The following is a 21,241-nucleotide window of genomic DNA, read 5'->3' as shown; positions in this document are numbered from 1 at the left end:
CCCCCGGCAGGTGGACGCCCGCCCCTCCCCGGGGCTGCCCTCGGTGCCCCGCCACCTCCCTTTCCTCCCCTCGTCTCGGTCTCGGTCCCGGTCCCGTCGGTCCTTTGGTCCCGAGGTCGGCATGGCGCGCGCGCTGGGGCCCCAGCGGCGGCTCCTGGCCATCTACACTGGCGGCACGATCGGCATGCGGAGCGAGCAGGGCGGTGAGTGCGAGGCCTGGGGTGGGGATCAGGTTGTTCTCACCTCCAGTGACCTTTCTCAGGCCAGGGCCGGGCACTGGGGGCCCTCTGGGGCGCTCTCAGCCCCCCTCCCCTCAGCTGCGGCTGGAACCCTCAGCACAGAGGCGTGCCCGCCCCACACCCGAGGGCCCTGCGGCTTCTGCCCCACCGCCTCCCCCCTTCCCCGTGGCCAGGGTGGTGGGCAGGTGTGTATCCGCGGTCCAGGCCTTCCCCTCCGCGGACAGAGGCAGTGAGAGCACGCCTGGCCTTTTGCAAAGAGGGCTTCTGACAGCAGTGGGCACACACTTCGGGGCAGTGCTCAGGGGCGGCAGGGGGCTTCGGGGAGCCGCACATCTTGTCTTTGGGAGTTGGTGCCGGCCAGCTGTGCTGGGGGGTGGGGGCCCGGGCGGGGGTGCTGGAGCTTGCAGGCCACCCCAAGCCAGGGTGCCCTCAGCGGGGGCCAAGCACCTACAGTGAGGTCCCCCACGGCCCAGAAAGAGGAAGTCTGCCCACCAGCATCCAGAACATTCTGGCATTCCTGGGAGAGGGGGAGACGGTTCCCCGATGTCCAGGCAGGCCAGGACGCACCCTCAGCCTCGGGAGTGGTGACTCAGACACCACTGGCGGCTCCGGGTGGCTCCAGCCACTCCCGCTCGGTCCCGGTTACTCATCTGGGACGCCCGCACTGAGTTGGGACATTTCTTGAGGCCCCGCCTTGCAGAGCCCCAGGGCTCAGGCCTGTGTAGAGAGAGCCCTGTCCTGGAGGGGCTTGGGCCCAGGGACCTGGTTGTCCACCCGGCCCGCCCGCCTGCGGCTGCTGCGCCCTCTGCCTCTCCAACCCGGTTAGCTGGTGGGTGACCTGCAGCCTGGAGGCGGCGGCGGACACCACCGTGCGGGGGCTGCTGTGGCTGCTTGCACCCCACCCCGCAGGCCAGAGAGGGGCAGACGCTGAACCAGTGGCAGCATGTGAGGAAGGTCACAAAGGCCGTGCGCTGGGAACACGCAGGGCTGTGGCTGCCCGTTGGGCAGGACCCTGCGTCTGGCTCCCCGCTTCCCTGGAGGGCACAGAGTGGTGGCGCTTCCCGGGAGGTGGGAGAGAGCCGGCGGGGCTGAGAGGAGGGACACGGGGCCCAGAGGTGGTAGCTGCCCTGTGCCCACCCCCCATCCTGCTCCCCCAGGCTTGGCATGGGGCCAGCTGCAGTTCTGTTGTGCTCAACACGCAGCTCCCAGGGTCTGGGCTGCAGAGACGGGTGGACTCCGACCCTTCCCACCAGCTGTGCCCCCTCCCCTGCTTCTCGCGGGTGGCCTTGTGGTCAGAGAGGCTGCAAACTCACCTGCTGAGAAGGTGAATTAGAGACCCTGACTCAGGAAAGACAGCCTGGGGGTGGGGGTCGTCTTCCCTACAGGGAGGAATCTTCCAGAATCCCTTAGAGCCTTCCCTAGGCCTGGTGAAGGTGAGGCCACCAAGCACCTTCTTGCGTCCAGAGCGGCCAGCCTGTCCTAGCTGGCAATGATGCTGGTCTTCAGAGCTCTGGCCGAGCTGCAGGCTGGGGGGCAGGTGGCCTCCAGTCCGGGGCAGGGGTGCCTCGTCCTCCGCGAGCCGCAGCGGCCTCTCTCCGCTCCTGGCTGAGGGCTTTGCCTTCATGTGGCCTGCTTCATCCCCTGCCCCACGGCGCTGCCAGTCCTCCCCCTTCAGGAAGGCTTCAGGGAGCCCATGACTTACGGGCCAGAGGACAAAGGAGGCAGAGGTGTGGGATCTGGTCCCTGCTGGCCCTCTAGCATCACGCAACCCCTGATCCCCGGCTCCTGAGACCAGGGAGGGACCTGGGCCTGCTCTAGTGCATGACTGGCTCTCCGTGTTCTTGAGGGACACACATCTCCCGCTGGCTTTTCTGGCTAAAAATGTCGTAGAGTGAAAAGGTGTCTGGGGACCAGGGCTGCACCCCAGGCCAGGGCAAGAGCAGGATGAGGGCTGGTGGAGGAGCCGGGCTCCTGGCCGCTCCAAGCCCTGCCCGGGTCGTTGAACTCAGGACTCCGGGCCCTTCCCCAGAGTTCTGATGGGAACCGCATCAATGATTAACTCGCCCTGCACTGCTGACAGGGCTCCAGTGGTGCAAGGGGGGCGAGGGGCGGTGAGGGCGCAGGCCAGCCACAGCAGATCTGTTGGGATTGTCACCGTTGGTGTTTCTGGCCTGCAGGGCACACAGCACTGTGGGTCGGAGCCTGCCCAAGTCAGGACGGCCAGCGGAGGGCAGAGGCCGTGGCCACTGGGGACAACCCATGACCCGTACCATCTCTGGGTTCAGGAAATATGTCACAGGGCAAGGGACATCATGAAAAGAAGGCAGATGATGACCCCGAGCCCAAGGCTGAGCAGCACCTGGGGTCTCCTCCCACACAGCCGAGGAACCCAGGACCCCTCCCTGCTGGCCGCCACCGTAGGGGCCCTTGTGGGCACTCGCACACAGAGCCCAGGGAGCAGAGCTTTGGGGGGCCGGGCGTCTGATGGCGCCAGGACAGCCTGGCGGATCGCAGGAGTTCCTGCCGCCGAGCCTCGTCACCGACTGCAGCATCTGAGCCCTCGGCCCGGCCTCCTTCCTGAACAGTCTCACGTGCTCACAAACTCACGTCTGGAGCCTAAGCCATAGGTGGTTCTGGGGGATCTGCTGTCCTAGGGTGCACATGAGCGGTTTGGTGGGCGCAGAGCTGCGGCCCCTTGCCTTTGGGGCCCAAGGACGAGACCACGTTCTGGTTTTACAGGCACCTGGTATGGGGGCCCTCGCTGAGAAAAATAACATGATTTACAAAATCAGAGTTCAACGTGAACATTTACTTGGAATGATTAAGGAAATCATAACAAATCACTGGTTTTAAAAAGCCAGATATCAGAAAACTGTTTTGTTCATTAACTTGCTGATGCTCTCTCACGGCGGCGCCCCCCTTATCTCTGGGCATTTCCCCGAGCTGTTCTAGCGGGACAGCAGCCCCCACGCTGCCACAGGGTTGTGTGGCGAGAACAACAGGAGCGCAAGGCCTTTCCTTGGGTCAGTTTGGCCTGTGCTGCCCACTTGCTCCCTGGCTGGTGGGACAGCGGGGTCCTGTCCTTTCCGGGGGGCCCTGCAGCCCTGCCCCTCCCCACCTTGTGGAAGCAGGATGTCCCTGGCAGCCACTGCCCCTCCAAGGGTCAGCAGGTGACCACCCACATCATACGTGTGTCCCATGAAACCCACACCAAGTGCATCCCCACCTCACCTGCCCCGCAGTTGGACCCTCAGCTTTGCAGACTGCCCTGCGTCACCCACCACAGGGAGCTGCGGTGGAAAGTGGTCGTGTGTGTTTCCCGGGGTGGTTCGACCAAGTGCGCATGAGGGTGCCCCCGCCCCTGCTCTGGGCAGGCATCTGACCTCAGGCAGGAAGGGTCCTTCCTTCCCGCTTCCTTGGCCGTGGCCGCACCGCTGCAGCCTCCGTGCCTCTCCCTGCCCTGTTCCTCCACGGCAGTCGTGTGCTGATGTCCCCTCTGTCCGCCCGGCCCCATTGGCTTGATGCTTCTCGCCCACACGGTTTACTTCTGCGGCAGGCGTGAGCGGAGCGCCTGCTGGGGCTGCGTGCGAGGCGAGGGCACGTTGTTCACGGTGCATCCCCACCGGGGTTCCCTCTGCCACAGACATCCCTGAGCAGCCATGGGGCCGGTCTGCCCGTGCTGGCTGGGGGATTGGCAGGAGCTGGGACCCGGGCGTTAACGGGCAGGCGGACACTCCGAGGGGGCTTGGGGCGGGGAAACGGTCCCAGTGAGCTCACAGCCCGGCCACGCTTCACCGTCCGCCCGTGTGAGGTGAGCACAGATGTGCTTCCTACTTGTTTCAGATAAGGACGTGTCTCAAGGAGGGGCACCCTGTTGTCCTCGTTGCCGTGTCCAGGGGCTCAGCACAGCCAGGCATGTGGGAGACGCCCAGAGAAGTTAGCTGACCTGTCCAAGGTCACGGTGCTGGTAGGAAGCAGGCTGGAGCAAAAGGTTAGGAGGCCTGGAAGCCTGAGAGCCTCTGCCAAGGCTTGTTTCTAGGAAGCGCACCTGGAACGTAGTAGGGCTCTTCCACGACACGTCACTGTTTCTGTCCAGCGCCTTAGATGCAGGCTTCTAGGACACCGAGGCTGCAGGCAGAGGGCCTGGGCTGCGTGCGTTGTGGAGGGGTTGCACGTGGTCTAGAGAGGGTACAAGGGCAGCTGGGCAGTACGTGGGAGGGGCAGTGGGCCTGGACATCAAGGAGGACTTCCTGGAGGTAGCAACCCGAGCTGGGGCGAAGCACCTGCTGGACTTGAAGGGGCTTGGACCAAGGACTTGCAGGCAGAGCCGACAGCATGTCTGTGAGCAGGAGCTGGTGTGGGCCTTCTGGGAAGTGGGGGAAGAACCGGAGGTCCATTGGGCTGCACGGAGAGAAAAGGCGGCAGATGGGGTGACCTGGCCCTGGGTGGAGGGGCCAGAGCCCCTGGCAGGGCCCCTGGGGCTGTCTCACTGGCTCCACAGGAAACTGTCCGGTCCAGACAGAGCAGCTGCCCATCCTCACCAGATTCTCCCCCGACAAACCCGAGCCCTGCCCAGACCTGGCCCCCAGCATGTCGGGTAGATGTCCCGATGCGGAGGGAGGAGCCAGCGGCTAGAGGAGTCAGCGGTGGCTGCTGGCCCTGACCCACACTGCCCCCAATCCGGCTTCTGCCCTTAGTGCTCGTCCCTGGGAGTGGCCTGGCCGCTGTCCTGAGGTCACTGCCCATGTTCCATGATGAAGAGTACGCCCGGGCCTGTGGCCTCCCGGAGGACACACTGGCGCTGCCGTGAGTGGGGGCTCCGTGGGGTCCCAGGTGGGGATGACCACCGGCTGTCAGTGGGGTAGCGCTGTCCTGAGACGGCTGCCTGCAAGGCCCACAGGGCTGGCTGTGCTCACTGATGTCCTTTCACACTTTCCTGGCTTTAGAACCAACCAACAGCCCCCTTTCAAGTGAGCCTCGGACTCCCCCCACCTCGGGGTCCCCAGCCACATGTGGATGCAAGCTCATCAAGAGAGGCGGGGGCTGTCTCCCCTCGTGTAAGGGTCCCCCTATCTCTTAGCTCTCGGCCAAGGCTGCCTGGTGCCCTTCACGGCTGTCAGGCTGAGGGGGGAGTCACCCTCCTGGTCCCCCAGCTCCCTGCTGCCAGAGATTCTCCTCCGAGGGTCGTCGTCTGGCCCCAGCCTCCCTCTCAGAGCTGGTTCTGTGAGGCGCAGACCATCCTGCCCCATCCTTGAACCCTCCTGAGGACCGGGGTCCCTGGGGGAGGCCAGGCCCTGTCCTCCGGATGCCAAGACACTGGATATATAGAGCCCACTGAGAAGTCCCTGGTGCAGGGGTCGGCAGGGTGGGGTGGGGGGAGCAGAGCTGGCCAGGGAAGCAGGGGGCAGAGCGGGAGTCCTTGTTCTGCCTCCCGCAGGCCCGCCAGCCCCGACCAGAGAGTCATCTACACGGTGCTGGAGTGCCAGCCCCTCTTTGACTCCAGTGACATGACCATCACTGAGTGGGTTCAGATCGCTCAGACCATCGAGGTAGTTGAGGAGTGTGGACGTGGCTGGGTGTGTGGGTGGGGCTGTGTGTACTGGGAGGGGCTGCGAATGGGCGTGGCTAGGAGTGTGGGTGGAGCTGAGCGTACTGGGCGGGGCTGCGAGTCTGGGCGTGGTTAGGAGTGTGGGTGGAGCTGAGCGTACTGGGCGGGGCTGGGAGGGTGGGGCTGTGTGTACTGGGAAGGGCTGAGGGTCTGGGCCTGGCTAGGAGTGTGGGTGGAGCTAAATATACTGGGCGGGGGTGGGTGGGTGGGTATGGGCGGAGCTGGTTGGCTGGGCGTGGCTAGGGCTTCAGAAGCACTCCCCTTGGGGTCTGGGGTGGTGGGGTCTGCTTGCCTGGCCTGAGACTTGGGAGCATCAGGAAATGACAGTTTTAGGAAAGTGCTGGACCCTCGGGTTACATCTCAGGCCCTTTCCCCTGTACAAGCAGAGGATGGGCAGCGAGGGCCATGTCTCTTTTCCCGTGGGGGAATGTCCCAGACGGCTGTCCTGGTTAGTATCCTGGGCTGGGATGCTGTCTGTCCGCTTCCCTGCAGGTTGACAGGCTCCATGACCCCCGTCCCCACCCCGTTCACCCCACCCGCCCTGAAGGCAGAGACTTAGTGGATTTGGGGCCCATAAAAGGTAGAGAACCCTGTGCAGTTCTCTGGTTTACAGCACGCAGTGCGGACCCCTTACCTGGTGCTAGACCCCCCCTCGTCAGCTTTCCTCTCTGCTCTGCCCAACCTCATCATCGCCAGCCCCGCTCCTGCACAAGCCTGGCCTGCTCCCCGACTGCCTCCTGCCCCCTCCCACCCCTACTTCGCCCTCCCGCCCTCTCCAGGCCCAGTTCTCACCTGCCTCCCTTAAGAAGCCTCAGAGGCTCATCGCATACATTCATCTTCCCGGCAGCTGGGGACTGGCCCCCGCCCCACGCTTGTGTTCTGCCTCTGGGGGCGGGGGAAAGCAGCCTCCTGGGCCCCATCCCCTCTCACTGTGAGGGGGACCATGTGTGGTCCTGGGCCTGGTCCTTACATTCCTGAATGGGCCCACTAGCTGACAGTGGACATGTCTGTTGCCATAGTCTGGGGCAGTCTCCCTGGTGTGTGGCCAGCAGCGTCCTCTGGTTGGGGCCTGACCGCTTTGCTGAGCTCCCGGGATTGCTGTCCTGGCCGCAGTGTCCAGCCATGCGCAGACTCAAAGGGCCTTTGGGGCCCTAGTGGCCCCGCCTGTGGCAGTGCCCCATGCGGCCAGCAGAGGGTGCCCCAGCCTGCCACACTGCTCGGCAACCGAAGTTAGGGTCAGCCAGGCATGGTCTTCCAATGGGCCAGGAAGGATGCTCCCCTCAGGTGGGTTTGGCCCCGCTGGTTCCCAGAGCTGTGCCCCTTGCATCCACAGCTTGGGCCATCCACCCTCCAAGGCCCAGCCTTGGCTGCCCTCTAGCTGGTGGCCACAGGATGAATTGCAGGGGCGGCCAGCGTGTCTGGGAGGCCTTCTAGGCTTTGCTGTACCTGGAAGGGCTCTTCCCCACGTTTGCCTGCCAGTGTCCTGCCCTCTTGTTGGGTCCTGGTCCAGCCAGCCACCCAGATCACCCGCCAGCTCCCAGCCCCGGCTGTGCCTTGTGCCCTTTTGCCATGTCCTTGCCTGGCCCTCCTGCTGGACCGTGAGCTCACAGCTCACTCGCCCCTGCAGCCGCCTGCCCAGGAGGCAGGGGTCACATGGCACAGGGCTCCCCAGGAGTCCTGAGCTGAGTCCTGGTGTAGCCCTCCAGCTGACCTGTGCTCTTGGGAGCCCTGACTATCACCTGGGGGAGATGCTGGCCGGAAGTCTAGTGCGGATCCTCCAGAGGATGTCTTCCCTGCCAGCGGTGGCCAGGATCCCACCAGTGCCTCCCTGCCTCCCTCCCTCTGCACCGGGGACCCTTTCCTCTCTCCCTCGGGCGGAGGCCGGCCTGAGTTTGCTGCGCCCCGCAGAGACACTACGGGCGGTACGACGGCTTCCTGGTCATTCACGGCACGGACACCATGGCCTTCGCGGCCTCCGTGCTCTCCTTCGTGCTGGAGAACCTGCAGAAAACTGTCATCCTCACGGGCGCCCAGGTAATGGCCCAGGCCTGCTGGGGGGCATGAGGGCCTCCCTGAGGCCACAGGGGGAGCCCGGGCCGGACCCCGGGCCTCTTTCTCAGCCCTGCAGCTCCCAGAGGCAGCGCCCATGGGTTGGTGCCGGCTGGCTGTGCTGGGCAGCCCTGTGGGTCCCGCTGGTGCCTGTTCTGCCCTCCCGTGGCGGGTGCGTGGCCTGCTGTCCACCTGTCCACCTGTCCAGCCGCCCTGACTTTGAGCCTCTGGTCATGCTTCCCACTGAGGCCGCCATCAGGGGCCGTGGGAGCCTTAGCCCGTCTCTGGCCTCCTCGCCCAGGTGCCCATCCATGCCCTGTGGAACGACGGCCGGGAGAACCTGCTGGGGGCCCTGCTCATGGCGGGCCAGTACGTGATCCCCGAGGTACCCGCCCCTCCCTGGTGCGGGGGTGGGGGCTCGGCCTCTGGAGTGTAGGCGAGGGTTGGGGAGGCTCTCGGGTGGGACTTGCAGGGAGAGAGTCGGGCAGGGTTTACAGATCTGCCACCCTCCCCCGTGACCTAAGCTGTCATCATAGAGAAACTCCGAAGATAAAGAGCAGAAGGAAACACCACCACCCACGTTTTACTTCCCAGAGGTGCTGCTGGGAACAGAGTGCTGTATTTTCTTCCAGATTATGGATCTTTTTTCTTTTTTTTTTTCTTAAGATTTTATTATTTGAGGGGCGCCTGGGTGGCTCAGTGGGTTAAGCATCTGCCTTTGGCTCAGGTCATGATCCAGGGTCCTGGGATCGAGCCCCACGTCAGGCTCCCTGCTCAGCGGGGTCTGCTTCTCCTTCTACCTCTGCTGCTCGCCCTGCTTGTGTTCCCTCTCAAATAAATAAATAAATAATGTTTTTAAAAGAGATTTTATTTATTATTTGAGAGGACACATGCACCAGTGGGGTGTGGGGCAGAGGGAGAAGCAGACCCCCCGCTGAGCAGGGAGCCCGATGCGGGGTTCCACCGCAGGACCCTGCGGCCAGGCCCTGAGCCGAAAGCAGAGGCTTCACCGACGGAGCCCCCGGCGCCCCGAGATTACGTCTCTTACACGTGCTCACGCTGTGTGTGTGCGTGCGTGGCAGTTTCTGTAGAAGTTGGCCGCACCCTCTGGCTGTGCAGCTGGCTTTCCCTGTTCAGCAAACCCCTATCACGGGGGGCCACAGGGGACCTCACAACACCCCCCCCACATTGCAGGGGACCCCGTGCTGGGAGGCGGGCACCCACCCTGGGGAGGCAGTGTCCCCCACGTGTGGGGTGGCTGTGCCCCCTGCCCCTCCCCAGGAGAACTGCTCTAGAGGGACTAGAAGACGGGGGTGGGCAGCTCCAGAGCCCCCACCACCGAGCTCCGGAGCAGGGCCTGCTGGGACCCCGCCGCTCCAGGGAGAGGCCTCTCTCTGCACCCTTGGGCTGAGTTCACGGGGGCTCCCTGGGAAGCCGCGGTGGGGGCAGTGGGCAAGTGGGAAGGGGAGGGTGGTGGGGCCCCTCACACGTCCAGCCCCCTGCCCCACTGCGGGGTAGGGGTGCGGGGGGTAGGCCTCTGCTGGGGCAGCCCTACGGCATTTGCAGGGAGCGCTCTGGCGCGATGGCAGGGGGCAGGCTGGAGGGCACAGGGGCTCCCCGGGGCTGAGCCACGGCCTCTCCCCTCCCCTGCAGGTTTGCCTCTTCTTCCAGAATCAGCTGTTTCGGGGTAACCGAGTGACCAAGGTGGACTCGCGCAGGTTCGCGGCCTTCTGCTCCCCACACCTGCCCCCTCTGGCCGTCATGGGCACCGATGTCACAAGTAAGCCGGGCAGGGAGTGGGGCCAGTGGACGAGGGCTCTTGCCCTGGGATTTCTGCAGGGAGCAGGGCTGGGAACCTGTGTCTGGGGCTGAGGAGGACCCCCTGAACCGGGGGTGAGGACAGTGCTCTGTTCTGCCCTGGGAGGGGAAGTCAGGGGCTGCTCCGAGCCGGCGGCCTGCGTGGCCCACCAAGGTGGGGTGTCGGAGCAGGTAGTCCCAGCTCAGGGCCTGGGGAATGGCGGGGGCTCCAGAGGCCGGGGGGGGCCCCACCTGCTTGCGGAGGGCGCCCTGAGGAGAGGGTGTGGGTGTGAGTGGGGGGCACCAGGTTGGCCTCCTTTCCGTGGGCAGGGGGTGGCAGCGCGGAGCCCCTCCAGCCCTGGTGAGGAAGGAAGGGATGGGTGGGTGGCTGCTCTCCCTGCCTGGCTCCCTGGGAGGCTCAGGAGTGGAGATTTGGGGGTGCCCCGGCTGGCAGGCGGGGAGCAGCTCCCTGGGGAGGGCAGGGCTCTGTCTGGGCCCTAGGCAGACCACAGGGCATGGGCCGCACTGAGGCAGGCCCTGAGGGAGGAGGCCTTGGGGTGGGGGGCACTGAGGAGGGCGGGGAGGGGGGACGATGCCTGGGTTCAGAGGGGCTCCCCGTGCCCCACTCTCCTGCTGGGGGTGGCCGAGGAGGACCCCAGCCGTCCTCTCCTTAGTCATTACTTCTCGTTACTTCCTTCTGCGAGGCCGTCGTAGACAGGGGCTTGGGGAGTCAGCGGCGCTGGAGGGACGGACAGAGCCTGGGGGCCTTCTGTGCAGAGGACAGCTCGGTCTCCCGCACTGAGTGTTGGGGTGGGGGGTCTGCGCAGGGAGCCGGCTCGGTGCGCCCCATGCTGCCATTCCTCCTCTCGTCTCGGCCCCCGGGAGGGACGGACTGGGGCCCCATGGGCTCTCAGGCGCGTGGTCCTAGCCCACAGGGAGGGGAGCGTGGGCTCTCTTTGTGTCTGTGAGCCCCCCTGCAGTCATAATTCCTGGGTGCTGGCAGCACGCCCCCAGCCCCGGCTTATCTGCGTGCCCAGATGGGGCACACGGCCCTAAATTTAAGGACGCCCCTTGCTGCTGATGGATGCCGTGGGCTCCCTCCTGCCACCCATCCCCCCAAGTTCCCTTGCATCCAGCGCGAGAGGGCAGCGTGTGTCCGGAATGTTCCCTGGCTTATTATCACATGTGAATTGCTCTGGTAGCAACAGCGGGAGGCCTGAAGGCTTACACCCCCCTGGGTGGGGGTGAGGAGGAGCCCTGGGCCGGGGGCTCCTGGAGACGCCTCTCCCCACCACTCTGGTCCTGGCTCTGCACACAGGATGGTGGCCTCGGTGGCCCTTCCCCACTCTGGGCCTGCGTTCCCCCGTGCTGGACATGGCAGCTGCTACCTCGGACAGGCTCCAGCGGTTGGAGCCTGCAGGGCCATCAGTGCCCAGCCTCTGCCCCATCAGGGCTGGCTTGTGCCCGGGATTGAGAGAGTGGGGTCCTGGGCTGGGCCTGGGGCTCCTGAGGGCTGGGAGGATGCAGGAAGTTGGGGAGGGCTCTGCTGCCTGTGTCCTGGCGGAGCAGTGACCTTCTGACCCCTGTGGACACCGGCTTTCTGCGGGGCCAGTGTGTGGAAGGGTACGGACCCCTCCCTTTCCAGGGCCTGGGGGGTTGGCCTTCAAGTCTTCGGGGTGCGCCAGAGGGAGGCTTTCTTCCCCCAGAGCTGACGCATCCTTTCTTCATTCACTCGCTCATTCTTTGACTTGCTGGGCTGTGGGCGAGGTGCCTGCCCGGTCTGGGGCAGGAGAGGCTGGGTGGTCTGACCTCTCCTGGGACCCCGGACGACACACCACTTGGGGTTTGGCCGCTGTGCTTCCAAGCCCGCGCGCGCGCTGTTCCTGGTCCGGGAACGCCTCTCCTCCCCCTTCCCTGCACACTTGCGGTCGGGCTGCAAGACCCAGGCGCCTGCGTCCCTGTGGGGTCCTCCTTGCCGCCCCGGCTCCGTGCACAGGCTGCAGCTGCACCCGCCCGGGACTGAGCGGACGGTGGGCGGGGTGTGTATCGGGAGCGGGGCTGGAAGAGCCGGGCCAAGGGTCCTGGCCGGCCGGTGGCCCGCACGTCCCCCACGTGTACCTCTGCCCCCACAGTCAACCGGGAGCTCGTGCGGAAGGCCCGAGGGAAGGCCCGGCTGGTGGTGCACAGCAGCATGGAGCGCGACGTGGGCCTGCTGCGCCTGTACCCCGGGATCCCCGCAGCCTTGGTAGGGACCCGCCCCGGCCCCACACACCCTTCTCGGCTTCCTGTTGCCTTCCCATCCCATCGCATTCCCTGCACTGCCCCTGCTCGTTGCCCAGGAATGGCTGCAGTCGAGGGCGGGGATGTGGGTCCCCCTCAGGGAGCTGGGGCCACAAACTCTAGCCAGGGGTGTGACGGTCCGGGCACCGTGGCCCCTCTTCCTTGTGGACAGGGGTGGCTTCATAGGGATGTCCCCACACATGGGGTGGGACTTGGCACGGGCTGGCCCTGAGCTCCGGGTCATAGTCTGTGAACTGGGACGCGATCCCCTCCAGGGGCACTAGGACAGGTGGGTCTTTTCCCCGTGGGTCCCCGTGCTTGCCTCAGTCTGGGCCCAGGACGGGCGTTCCTCCCTGTGGTGTGTGAGACGGACCCCGCGCTGCAGAAGGCCAGGTAGGAAAGACGGGCCTCAGAGTTCGAGTGAACAGTCACGGCCTTTCCAGAGACTGGGCCTGAGGTCAGGCCAGACGGTGCTCCTGCGAGCCGGGACGGGGCCACAAGCACTAGGCCCCCAGGCTGCCTGTCCTCCACGCCCCTCGACACCACGCTGCGTGTGCTCTGGGCTCCGGGTCCCTCACAGGCTGAGGGTCTGTGATGGCCTTTCTCCCCTGGGCCCCTCTGAAGGCAGAGACCCTCAGAGTCGGAGGCCTTCTGGGGGCTCTGGGGCCAGACTGCGTGGCCTCCCTAAGTCAGATGGCCTCTAGACGCCGGTGCAGGGGTGGGAGCCCCTGGGATTTCAAGGGAGGCCTGCTTCGGAAAGGGCTGGTCTGGCCCTGTCGTCTGTCTTCTGAGTGGAGCCTTGGCACAGGGCAGGAGACGGGGGCGGTGCCCCTGGCTGACGTGGAACCTGTGTGTGTGTTGGACACTTCCCCCAAATCCTGCCAAGCCGGGGGCATCCCCTGCTGGGTTTCAGACAGGGCAGGGCGAAGGGGCTGGAGTGAGGGCCATGGGGCTGGGAGCCGTGTGGAGGGGACGTTCTGATCATGGCCACACCTGCCACGGCCTTCCAGTCCCATGGGGGTTGTCCGAGGTAGCAGCTACCACGTCCATGTGTCTCCTGACCGGTGAGGCGGGGAGAGACCGTCAGGACTCTCTGTGTAGCCCGCTGGGGGTCGGACCGTGAGACTGGGCTGCTTCTGCCACCGAGCAATAGTGCAGGACAAGCCTGGGGTTTCCACTGCTGGAGCAGGAGGCCAAGGCCCGCCTTACCCGCCTCCCGGCCCCACAGGTCCGGGCCTTCCTGCAGCCCCCCCTGAAGGGCGTGGTCATGGAGACCTTCGGCTCGGGGAACGGGCCCACCAAGCCAGACCTGCTGCGGGAGCTCCAGGCTGCGGCCGAGCGGGGCCTCATCATCCTCAACTGTTCCCACTGCCTGCAGGGGGCCGTGACCTCTGACTACGCAGCTGGCATGGTGGGGGGCAGGGAGCCGGCAGCTGGAGGGGGAGGGCCCGGGCCCTGTGACCCTGCGCCCCATCTCCTGCTCACACCCCTTTCCCCACAGGCCATGGCGGGCGCCGGCATTGTCTCTGGCTTTGACATGACGTCGGAGGCCGCCCTGGCCAAGCTCTCCTACGTGCTGGGCCAGCCTGGGCTAACTCCGGACGACAGGAAAGAGGTGCCCCTCGGGCTGTGGGTGTGGGGGCAGGGGTCACAGGGCTCCCAAGGGCATGTGAGGGTGCGACTGGGCAGATGGTAGGGCCCAGCCCAGCTGGGTGTGTGCCTGGCTTGGAAAGGAAGAAAGACAGGGTCTCCCCTTCGGGGGAAAGCACCAGCTCTGAGGCCTGGGCACCCACCACCCCTTGCTAACCCCCCGCTCAGACCACCTGCTCTCCCGCTGTCTCGGGGAGCCGTGGTCTGGCTCAGGATGGCCCCTCGTCCCCCAGCCTTCCTAGGGGCCACCTCAGAGGCAGCCAGCCTTGCCAGAGGCCACAGGGGCCTTGGGAGAGGTGGGGCTGGGGCAGTGCAGAGTGTGGTGGGCCTGCAGGGACTTGGCTGGGGTCAAGCCTGGGCCTGGGGGATGGGGACTGAGCTGAGGGGTTTCGGGCCCAGGGCGGTCCTCACCACCTGCCCTGGGGGTGCCTGGTCCTGGGGGTTGGTCGGTGGGCTCCTGGGCTCCAAGCGTCCCCGGCTTGCTGTGTTCTCCGCCCCCAGCTGCTGGCCAGGGACCTTCGGGGCGAGATGACACTGCCCACGGGGGCCGAGCGCCGGCCCTCACTGAGTAGCAGCGTGCTGGGCCGGGGGGCTGCCCAGCTCCTCACTCTCAGCCAGGTACTGCCCAGTGTGTGCGGGCCACGTGCACGGGGCCTGGGGGGGCGGGGCCTGGGGGAGGGGCCATGCCGGCCACACCCATCACACCCGCCACTGCCGCCCAAGCAGGAGATGGCCAGGCATGGCCTGGTTCTGGGCCTGGGTGGAGGGCTTGGGTGCTCGGCAGAGATGACTTGCCAGGATTCAGGGGTCAGGCGGGAGCGGCGCCTGGCGGCAGCGGCCAAAACAGCTGAGTGGAGACCTTGCAGCGCATGGACAGCAGGCGGAATGTGGCCCTGTCACCAGCGGGGCACAAGGGGCGTCTGGCGGCTGCACGCGGCTATGCGGGGCCTGCTGCCTGCTGGTCTTGGCCCCAGGCGTGGTGCGGCTCTGGGGGGCAGCGTGCGGGGTGGGCACGCTGTCTGTCTGGTGCTGGAAGGAGAGGGGGCTGGGGTCTTCCTGGGCCTGCAGGTACAGCCCCTTTGGGACTCCTCCTCCACCCTCCCAGCCAGGAGCCCAGACCTGGAAGCGGCAGGGGAGCTGGGGTCACACTCGAGGGCCTAAGGTCTGGGGTTGAGGCCGGGCTAGGCCCACGGCAGTGACCCAGCACACGGCCACCTCTGGGCGAGACATCTAGGCCTGGCGTCCCAGTGCCCCCCGGGTCATGCCGCATGTGTCAGTTTCCCCTCTGTGGGACCCATCACGGATCCCGCTGTCGTGATCTGGCCCCGCTGGGGGTGCTGGGCTGAGGGCGGGCCGGGCTGCATCCCAGGCGGCCTGCAGGGACTCCGTTGGCATTCCCGACCCTCTGGAGCTCCTCGATGACCCACAGCACCCCCGGGGCTAGGGGCAGGCGGCGTGTAGGAGCTCTGCCCTGGGAGGTATGCCCTTCTTTCCACGTGAGGGGACCAGGCACCCCTTCCTGTGCTCCCCAAAGCGGGTGTCTTGTCGTGAGTCTGTCTCTGTCCCCTCACTGGTGGAGGCCACCGCCAAGGAGTCACATCTTAGCGGGTGGGTGGGCCGCCCTGGGGTGCATGGCCCAGAAGGACGGATCCGGACCGTGGTCCCGGGTTCCCCAGGGGCAGACGAGCCAAGGATTCCAGGGTGCCGCTCTCTCCACCCAGGAGGCCGACGCCATACGGGAGGCCCTGCTGCCTAGCCTGGCCTGTGCTGCAGCCCATGCCGGTGACCTGGAGGTGCTGCAGGCGCTTGGGGACCTGGTGAGGCCCCTGCCCCTCCTTGGGGACCAGCCCTAGCCACACCAGTCCCCCGGCAGGGGTGGGGGACACAGGACAGCCTTGGCCTGGGGCCCTGCTCTGCCAGGCCCTCCTTCTGGGGGACACCCTGACCCTTCCCATCCCCTCTTCCTGGCCTACCTGACCCTGCCCAGCCCTCCCTCAGGAGGTGACAAGCCTTTGTGTCACCCCAGGGCAGTGACCTGAGCCTAGAGAACTTTAACGGTCAAACTCCTCTGCACGCGGCCGCCCGGGGAGGCCAGTCTGGGGCGGTCACCATGCTGCTGCAGAGAGGGGTGGACGTGGACCCCCGAGATGAGGACGGACACAGCCCTCTGCTGCTGGCCGTGAAGGGCAGGTACTGGGGGCTCCCCACAGTGGGCATGCAGGCTGGGGGTCCCATGGAGTGAGTCTGGGGCAGGCCGCCATAGGACGGCTGCTGGTTTGCCTGTGGTGACCCAGCTTGCTTGGGAGAGCCGGGCAGGGCCAAGGACATCTGCTTCCTAGAGCCTTACCCACCCCCGGCCCGGCTGGGCACAGGGCCTGGGCGGGCAGCCAGCAGGGGGCTGGAAGGACAGGCATCCGGGCCTGAAGATGTCCCCGGCTTCCCCCGCCCCCTCGTCCTGCCTGGCGTTTCTCCGAGGGCTGGGCCTTACCGCTCTGGCTGACAGTGGAAACTCAGAGCAGGTGGCCACGCGATGGGCAGGGCTCGGAGGGAGCATAGCTCAATATTCTAGGGGCTTCTATCTGAACGGGGCCTGGAACTTGCTGGGAAGACCTTGTGGGTGGAGTGGGGCCCCTCCAGGAGCCCAGAGCAGTATCGGTGCGGAGTGTGGGAGGGCACACGTGAACACGGGTGTATGAGCTCACGTGTGTGTGTCTGGGGGGCGGGCCACGGCCCTTGTGTTAAGCCCTTGGTTGGCTGACTTAGGGTCTGCCCAGGCCCCAGATGCCCCTGCTTCTCCATCCTAGGGAGTGCGGGCGAGTCTCGCAGAGAGAGGCTGGGGTGTGTGAGCCTGGGGTGGCCCGACTGTCGGGCTCGATCCAGTCCTGGGTGCCCCGGCACTGTGCGCCCTGGGGTGGGCATGTCATCCCGGTGAAGAGCAGGGCGGGTAGCTCCTTCTTGACCGGGCTGTGAGCGCGGCGCCGGGGGTTCCCAGGGTGGGGGTGCGGGGCTGGAGTGATCTGGGTGCAGATTCCAGGCTGTGAGTCCTTGGGCGTGGGTCGAGAGTGATGAGCTCACCGTCCCCGTCCCGCCCCCTCATCCCTGACCCCCCCTCCACACCACAGCCCCCTCCAAACCGGTCTCCCAGCTTCACTCTCCTGGCCTCACTCCCGGGCCTGGACCTGCTGTGCCCTGGAGGGCTCTTCGGGGCGGGGAGGGCAAGACCTGGGGGACCCCACCCTCCTCCCCAGGCTTCCTAAAACGGGGTGACCACGCAATTTACAGTACAAGGCCACTGCGGGGGAAGGGGCCGGGCGGCAATTCTGCTGAGACCGCGTCTGCACGTTCTGTTCCCTTGCTTTGCCCACTTGCTCCCCCACTCCCCAAGCCCCCACCCCGGCCCTGCCCCCACCACGCATCCCCATCCCACTCCAGGGTGGCTCCAGGCCTGGCCCAGGCCAGTCGGCCTCTGGAAACCCACAGACGTCGGGGCCTGTTCTGGGACCTTCCCGTTCACGTCTGTCTGTCAGCGTCTCATCCCTGCCCCCCTCCAAGGGCAAAGCGCAGGCCCAGCTGACTCTGCTTCCCCAGGCCCAGCCTTGACTGCAGTGGGTGTGTGCGGTGGGGAGTGTGTGGGGCCCTTAGGATGGGAACTGGCGGGGGGGCCTGTGGCCAAGGCCTCATGTGGGTAGAGGAGCGGCTGGGTCAGGGCTGACGCCCCAGCATGGGCAGGGTGCTGGGGTACCTCAGACCCGCCTCCACCCTGCAGACCCAGGAAGTCCCAGGAAGCTTCCTGGATGTGTGAAGGGACATTGCCCTGGGCTGCCAGGGAGGGGGTGGGGCGGGGCAGGGTGAGCCGCGCTGGTTCAGAGCCCGGCGGGGGTGGGGGGGGGTGGTCCTGAATGGGGAGTCGTTGCCGTGTTGAGCCGTGGCTGCCGGGCAGGCGGTCAGTGCGGTCTGCACGCTGTGTTTTGTGACAGGCATCGGGGTGTCATTGAGCTGCTGCGGGCAGCTGGGGCCTGCCTGTCCCCCCAGGAGCTGGAGGACGCGGGGACAGAGCTGTGCAGGTAAGGGTACCGGGGCACTTGGGCTTCTGGGGCAGGTGGGAGGGGGAAGGGACTTCGGGAAGGGCCCATCAGCCGGGTGGGGGGCTTCAGAGGAGGAAGGCCTACCCCACGCGCACCCGGCCGCTAGAGTCTGGCCTGGAGGCTGGGGCGGCTGGGGGAGGAGAGCTGTCACCCATTTGCAGCCAGGTGACAGGTCTGCTGAGTCCCTGTCCTCCCCGGCGCAGGCCTCGCGGCAGTGGGGTCTGGTCCCCACCCCCGGCCAACCAGGGCCCGTGGGCAGCGGCGGTCCCACCCCAGCCCACCACGGCCAGGGGCTGGCAGGGCTCGGACTCACAGGTGCCCTGAGGGACCCCCGGGCAGGCCTGGGTGGCCTGGGCTAGTGGGGAGTCGGGGGTCCTGGAGGTCTCCAGCCGGCGTGTTGGCCGTGGGTGGGCCAGAGCACGGGGGCTGTGGAGCCCAGCTTCCTGCTCCATCCGCCGGCACCCCATCCCCCGGCTGCTGCCGTGGCTCTGCCTGGGGTCTCTCCGTGCCACCTGTCAGCTGCCCCCGAGCTGGGGCCAGGTGCCGAGGGGGACCGTGGGGAAGCAGAGACACGAGGGTGCGGCCCTGGAGGCAGCCTAGGTCCGCAGCCCTGAAAGGCAGAGCCCCCAAGCCCGGGGAGGGGTGTGGACAGCGGCTCTCAGGATGACGGGCGGGGGTGAGGGGTGTGTGCACGGTCTACCCACAAGTAGTCGCCGAAGCCCTGGCCCTCTCGTCCCCACTGGCCAGTGCCTCCCCTACCCCCATTCCTCGGTGCTGGCCTCGGTCGACCCTGGGGGTCCCAGTCGTAGATATGGGGTGGGGTGGAGAGACCCCACTGGCCCCCAGCCTCAGGCCTTCCCGCCCTGACATTCAGTGTCCCCAGGGGGACCAACCCTGCTGGCCAGCCCAGCTCCCACCCTTCCCGGCTTGCGGGGGGAGGGTAGGCTCTCAGACGCGCTGGAGTGTTAGGGCCTCGCCAGGGAGGGAGGGGCCCCAGCTCTTGAGGGACTTCTGGGCTTGGCTCCGGGTTGTGCTGCCCCGGGGGCTGGCCTCATTGGCTCCAGGGACAGGTGGGGACACAGGCCGAGAAGGGCGGTGGCAGCCAGGTCCGAGGGCATCCAGGACTCTGCCCAGGGGAGGGCGTGTCCACCCTGGGCTGCCTGGCTGGATCTGGGGGCCCAGGGAGGCCAGCGGGTGGGAGGTGGCGGGGGAGGCCGGCGACAGGTCTGGGAGGGGCTGGCCATGTCATCCTGCATGATTCACCCCAGAAATCACTCGGTGCCCCTGTGGGGGCTGACCAGGAGGGAGTCTCCGAGGCCCCTTCTGTGGGATAGCCCCCCCACAGGTGCCGCAGCCCTGGTCAGCGCAGCTGCCCCACCTGGCTCGTGGGTGGGGAGTGGGCTCCCCTGAGAGGGTGTGAGGGCGAGCAGGACCCTGGCGAGGGCAGGTGGGCGGGGCCCTTCTCCCAGCCAGCCCTGCCGCCCCGCCCCGCTGCCTGCTCATTCCAGGCCCCCTGTGCCATCTCCTCGCAGACTTCCCTCCCTCCCGCCTCTGCTGACCCCGCCCCAGAGGGCTGTGTTGTGAAATAGGAAGCTGGCGAGTGGCCCTCCTTGTGGGGTGGCGCACGTGCGTGTGTGTGTGTGTGTGTGTGCGTGTGTGTGTGTGTGTGTGTGTCCTTGACCTGAGTCACGGCTCCCCCTGCGGGGTGAACCCAGCCTCCAGGCCACTGGCTCACCTGCAGCGGACCCACACTCTGGCCCTGCTGGCCCGAGCCACAGCTGGGGTGCTGGGTGGGGCTGCCTTTGTGGCGGGTCCCGGGGCCCCGACAGCTCGTCCTCCTCTGCTCCCTCTCCCAGGCTGGCGGCCAGGGCAGACCTTGAAGGCCTTCGATCATGGTGGCAGGCGGGGGCTGACCTGAGCAGCCCAGGCTACGACGGGCGCAGTGCCCTGCTTGTTGTGAGTGCCCCCGAGCCCCCGCTGCCCTCTCCTAGGCCACCTCTTTCTGGAAGGCCTCCTGATAGTCCCATGGGCTCCCCCTCCTCCAGCCCCTACACCCAGTGCCCACAGTCCTGCTCTCCCTTCCCGTCCTGGGCCCCTCCCTGAAACCAGAGCTGTGGGGACAGGAGTCAGGGGCACTGGGTGGGAAAAGCCAGGGAAGGTATCCTTGTGGGTGGAAGGTGGCAGGGGGGTCAGGGGCCCGGCTGCTGGTCACATGCTCCCTCCCACAGGCAGAAGCAGCCGGGAACCTGGAAGTGGTGACCTTCCTGCAGAACCTCGAGGGTGGGGCCGGTGCCCAGGCCCCAGGCCCAGTAAGTTCCCTCTGCTCCACACAGGACTGAAGGCTTCCCCACCCTACTGGGCTCTGGCTTAGGGAACATGTCTAAGGGCTTGTCCTGGGGATGGAACCAGAGGAGGGCAAGATGAGTCAGTCAGTTAGGCCTGCAGATCTCTTTCTGTAGATGGGGCACACATTGTGTGCCTGAAGGGAGCAGTCAGGGAGGGCTTCCCATAGGCAGGGTCAAGCTCACACCTCCTGTCTTCTGTCCTATCAGGCCACTCTGTGATGCACGCTCTCATGGCGCTGGAAGGCCCCAGCCACGGCTAGGAGGTTCCTAGAGCCTGGAGGGGACCTCAGATCCTTCTACTTTACGTCCTGCCTGCCCCACCCCACCCCACCCCACAGGGCCAGCTCCCCACATGGGGACCCCTTAGCCCAGCGCTCCCCCCTGATTCCCAGGGTAGATGGGCCAAGTCCCCAGCTCACACCTCCTTCACCCACTCCATCGTCTGACCACCCCGCAGGTTCTCAAGTCACCGGATTTGCTCCGGTCCTCCGGTCCCTCCCTGGGGAGGGCTGGGCCCTACTGGTGAGGTGCCCGGGCTTGTCTCCCTGCCCCTCCCCCATACGCTACCTGTGCCGCACGAGAGCAGTCTCGGGAGACGGCCCATGTTCAGGAAGTGCTGCCTAGTGTCTAACCTGAAGCCAGCATGCAGCAGCACAGATGGGACCTGCTGGAGGATCACGCCCCCCCCCCAGGACTCTGTGATATGTCCCCACTGCTGGGACTGCTTCCCTCTGTTTCCCAGACTTGGCCTGAAGATTTTGTTGGGCGGAGTGGTAATAAAATCTCTCTGGGGACCCCTCCCTAGGTCCCGAAGCCCAACTCTGGTGGGTCCTTCTGGGTCCCAGGACTATGGGTATGGGTGGGCACTTGTGCCCAGGCTCTGCAGAGGGCAGCCTGAGGGTGAGGGACACCCAGCCAGCCCTTCCCGGGCCAGAGCGAGGGGTGTGTCCTCCAGCCCTGCCCCGCTGTCCTGCCTCCCCGGGTTTGTGCAGGCTGCTCCCTCCTCCAGACGACCCCTGCCCCGTCGCCTTTGGTCTGATCCTCACCTTCTCAAAGCTTGAAGTGCCTTCCTCCAGGCAGCCCCCACCCACACTGCCTCTGCTCCACTCCCCCTGTTCATCTGGACCATCCCGTCTCTCTGGTCCTCCCCGCCCCTCCCAGTGGCTGGCCGCCTGCTGGGCGGGGTTT

At 66.4% G+C, this 21,241-nt stretch overlaps 1 protein-coding gene across 1 annotated transcript; it reads left to right on the top strand.

Moving 5' to 3' along the window:
• The first annotated feature begins 121 nt into the window (after window positions 1-121).
• ASPG (asparaginase) lies at window positions 122-20,872 on the top strand. Its single transcript, XM_044229861.1, has 16 exons — window positions 122-203; window positions 4,937-5,045; window positions 5,677-5,788; window positions 7,756-7,881; window positions 8,198-8,281; window positions 9,550-9,676; window positions 11,826-11,938; window positions 13,202-13,384; window positions 13,475-13,588; window positions 14,125-14,241; window positions 15,345-15,440; window positions 15,650-15,813; window positions 17,601-17,687; window positions 19,565-19,664; window positions 19,937-20,017; window positions 20,261-20,872. The coding sequence occupies exons 1-16, from the start codon at window positions 122-124 to the stop codon at window positions 20,270-20,272; spliced, it is 1,707 nt and encodes a 568-aa protein (XP_044085796.1). The 3' UTR covers window positions 20,273-20,872.
• Window positions 20,873-21,241: the final 369 nt, after the last annotated feature.

Source organism: Neovison vison, chromosome 13 (genome assembly GCF_020171115.1).
Source record: "Neovison vison isolate M4711 chromosome 13, ASM_NN_V1, whole genome shotgun sequence".
Classification (NCBI taxonomy): domain Eukaryota; kingdom Metazoa; phylum Chordata; class Mammalia; order Carnivora; family Mustelidae; genus Neogale; species Neogale vison.
Note: the sequence above shows the minus strand (reverse complement) of the source record. Positions and strands in the feature narration are given on the sequence as shown.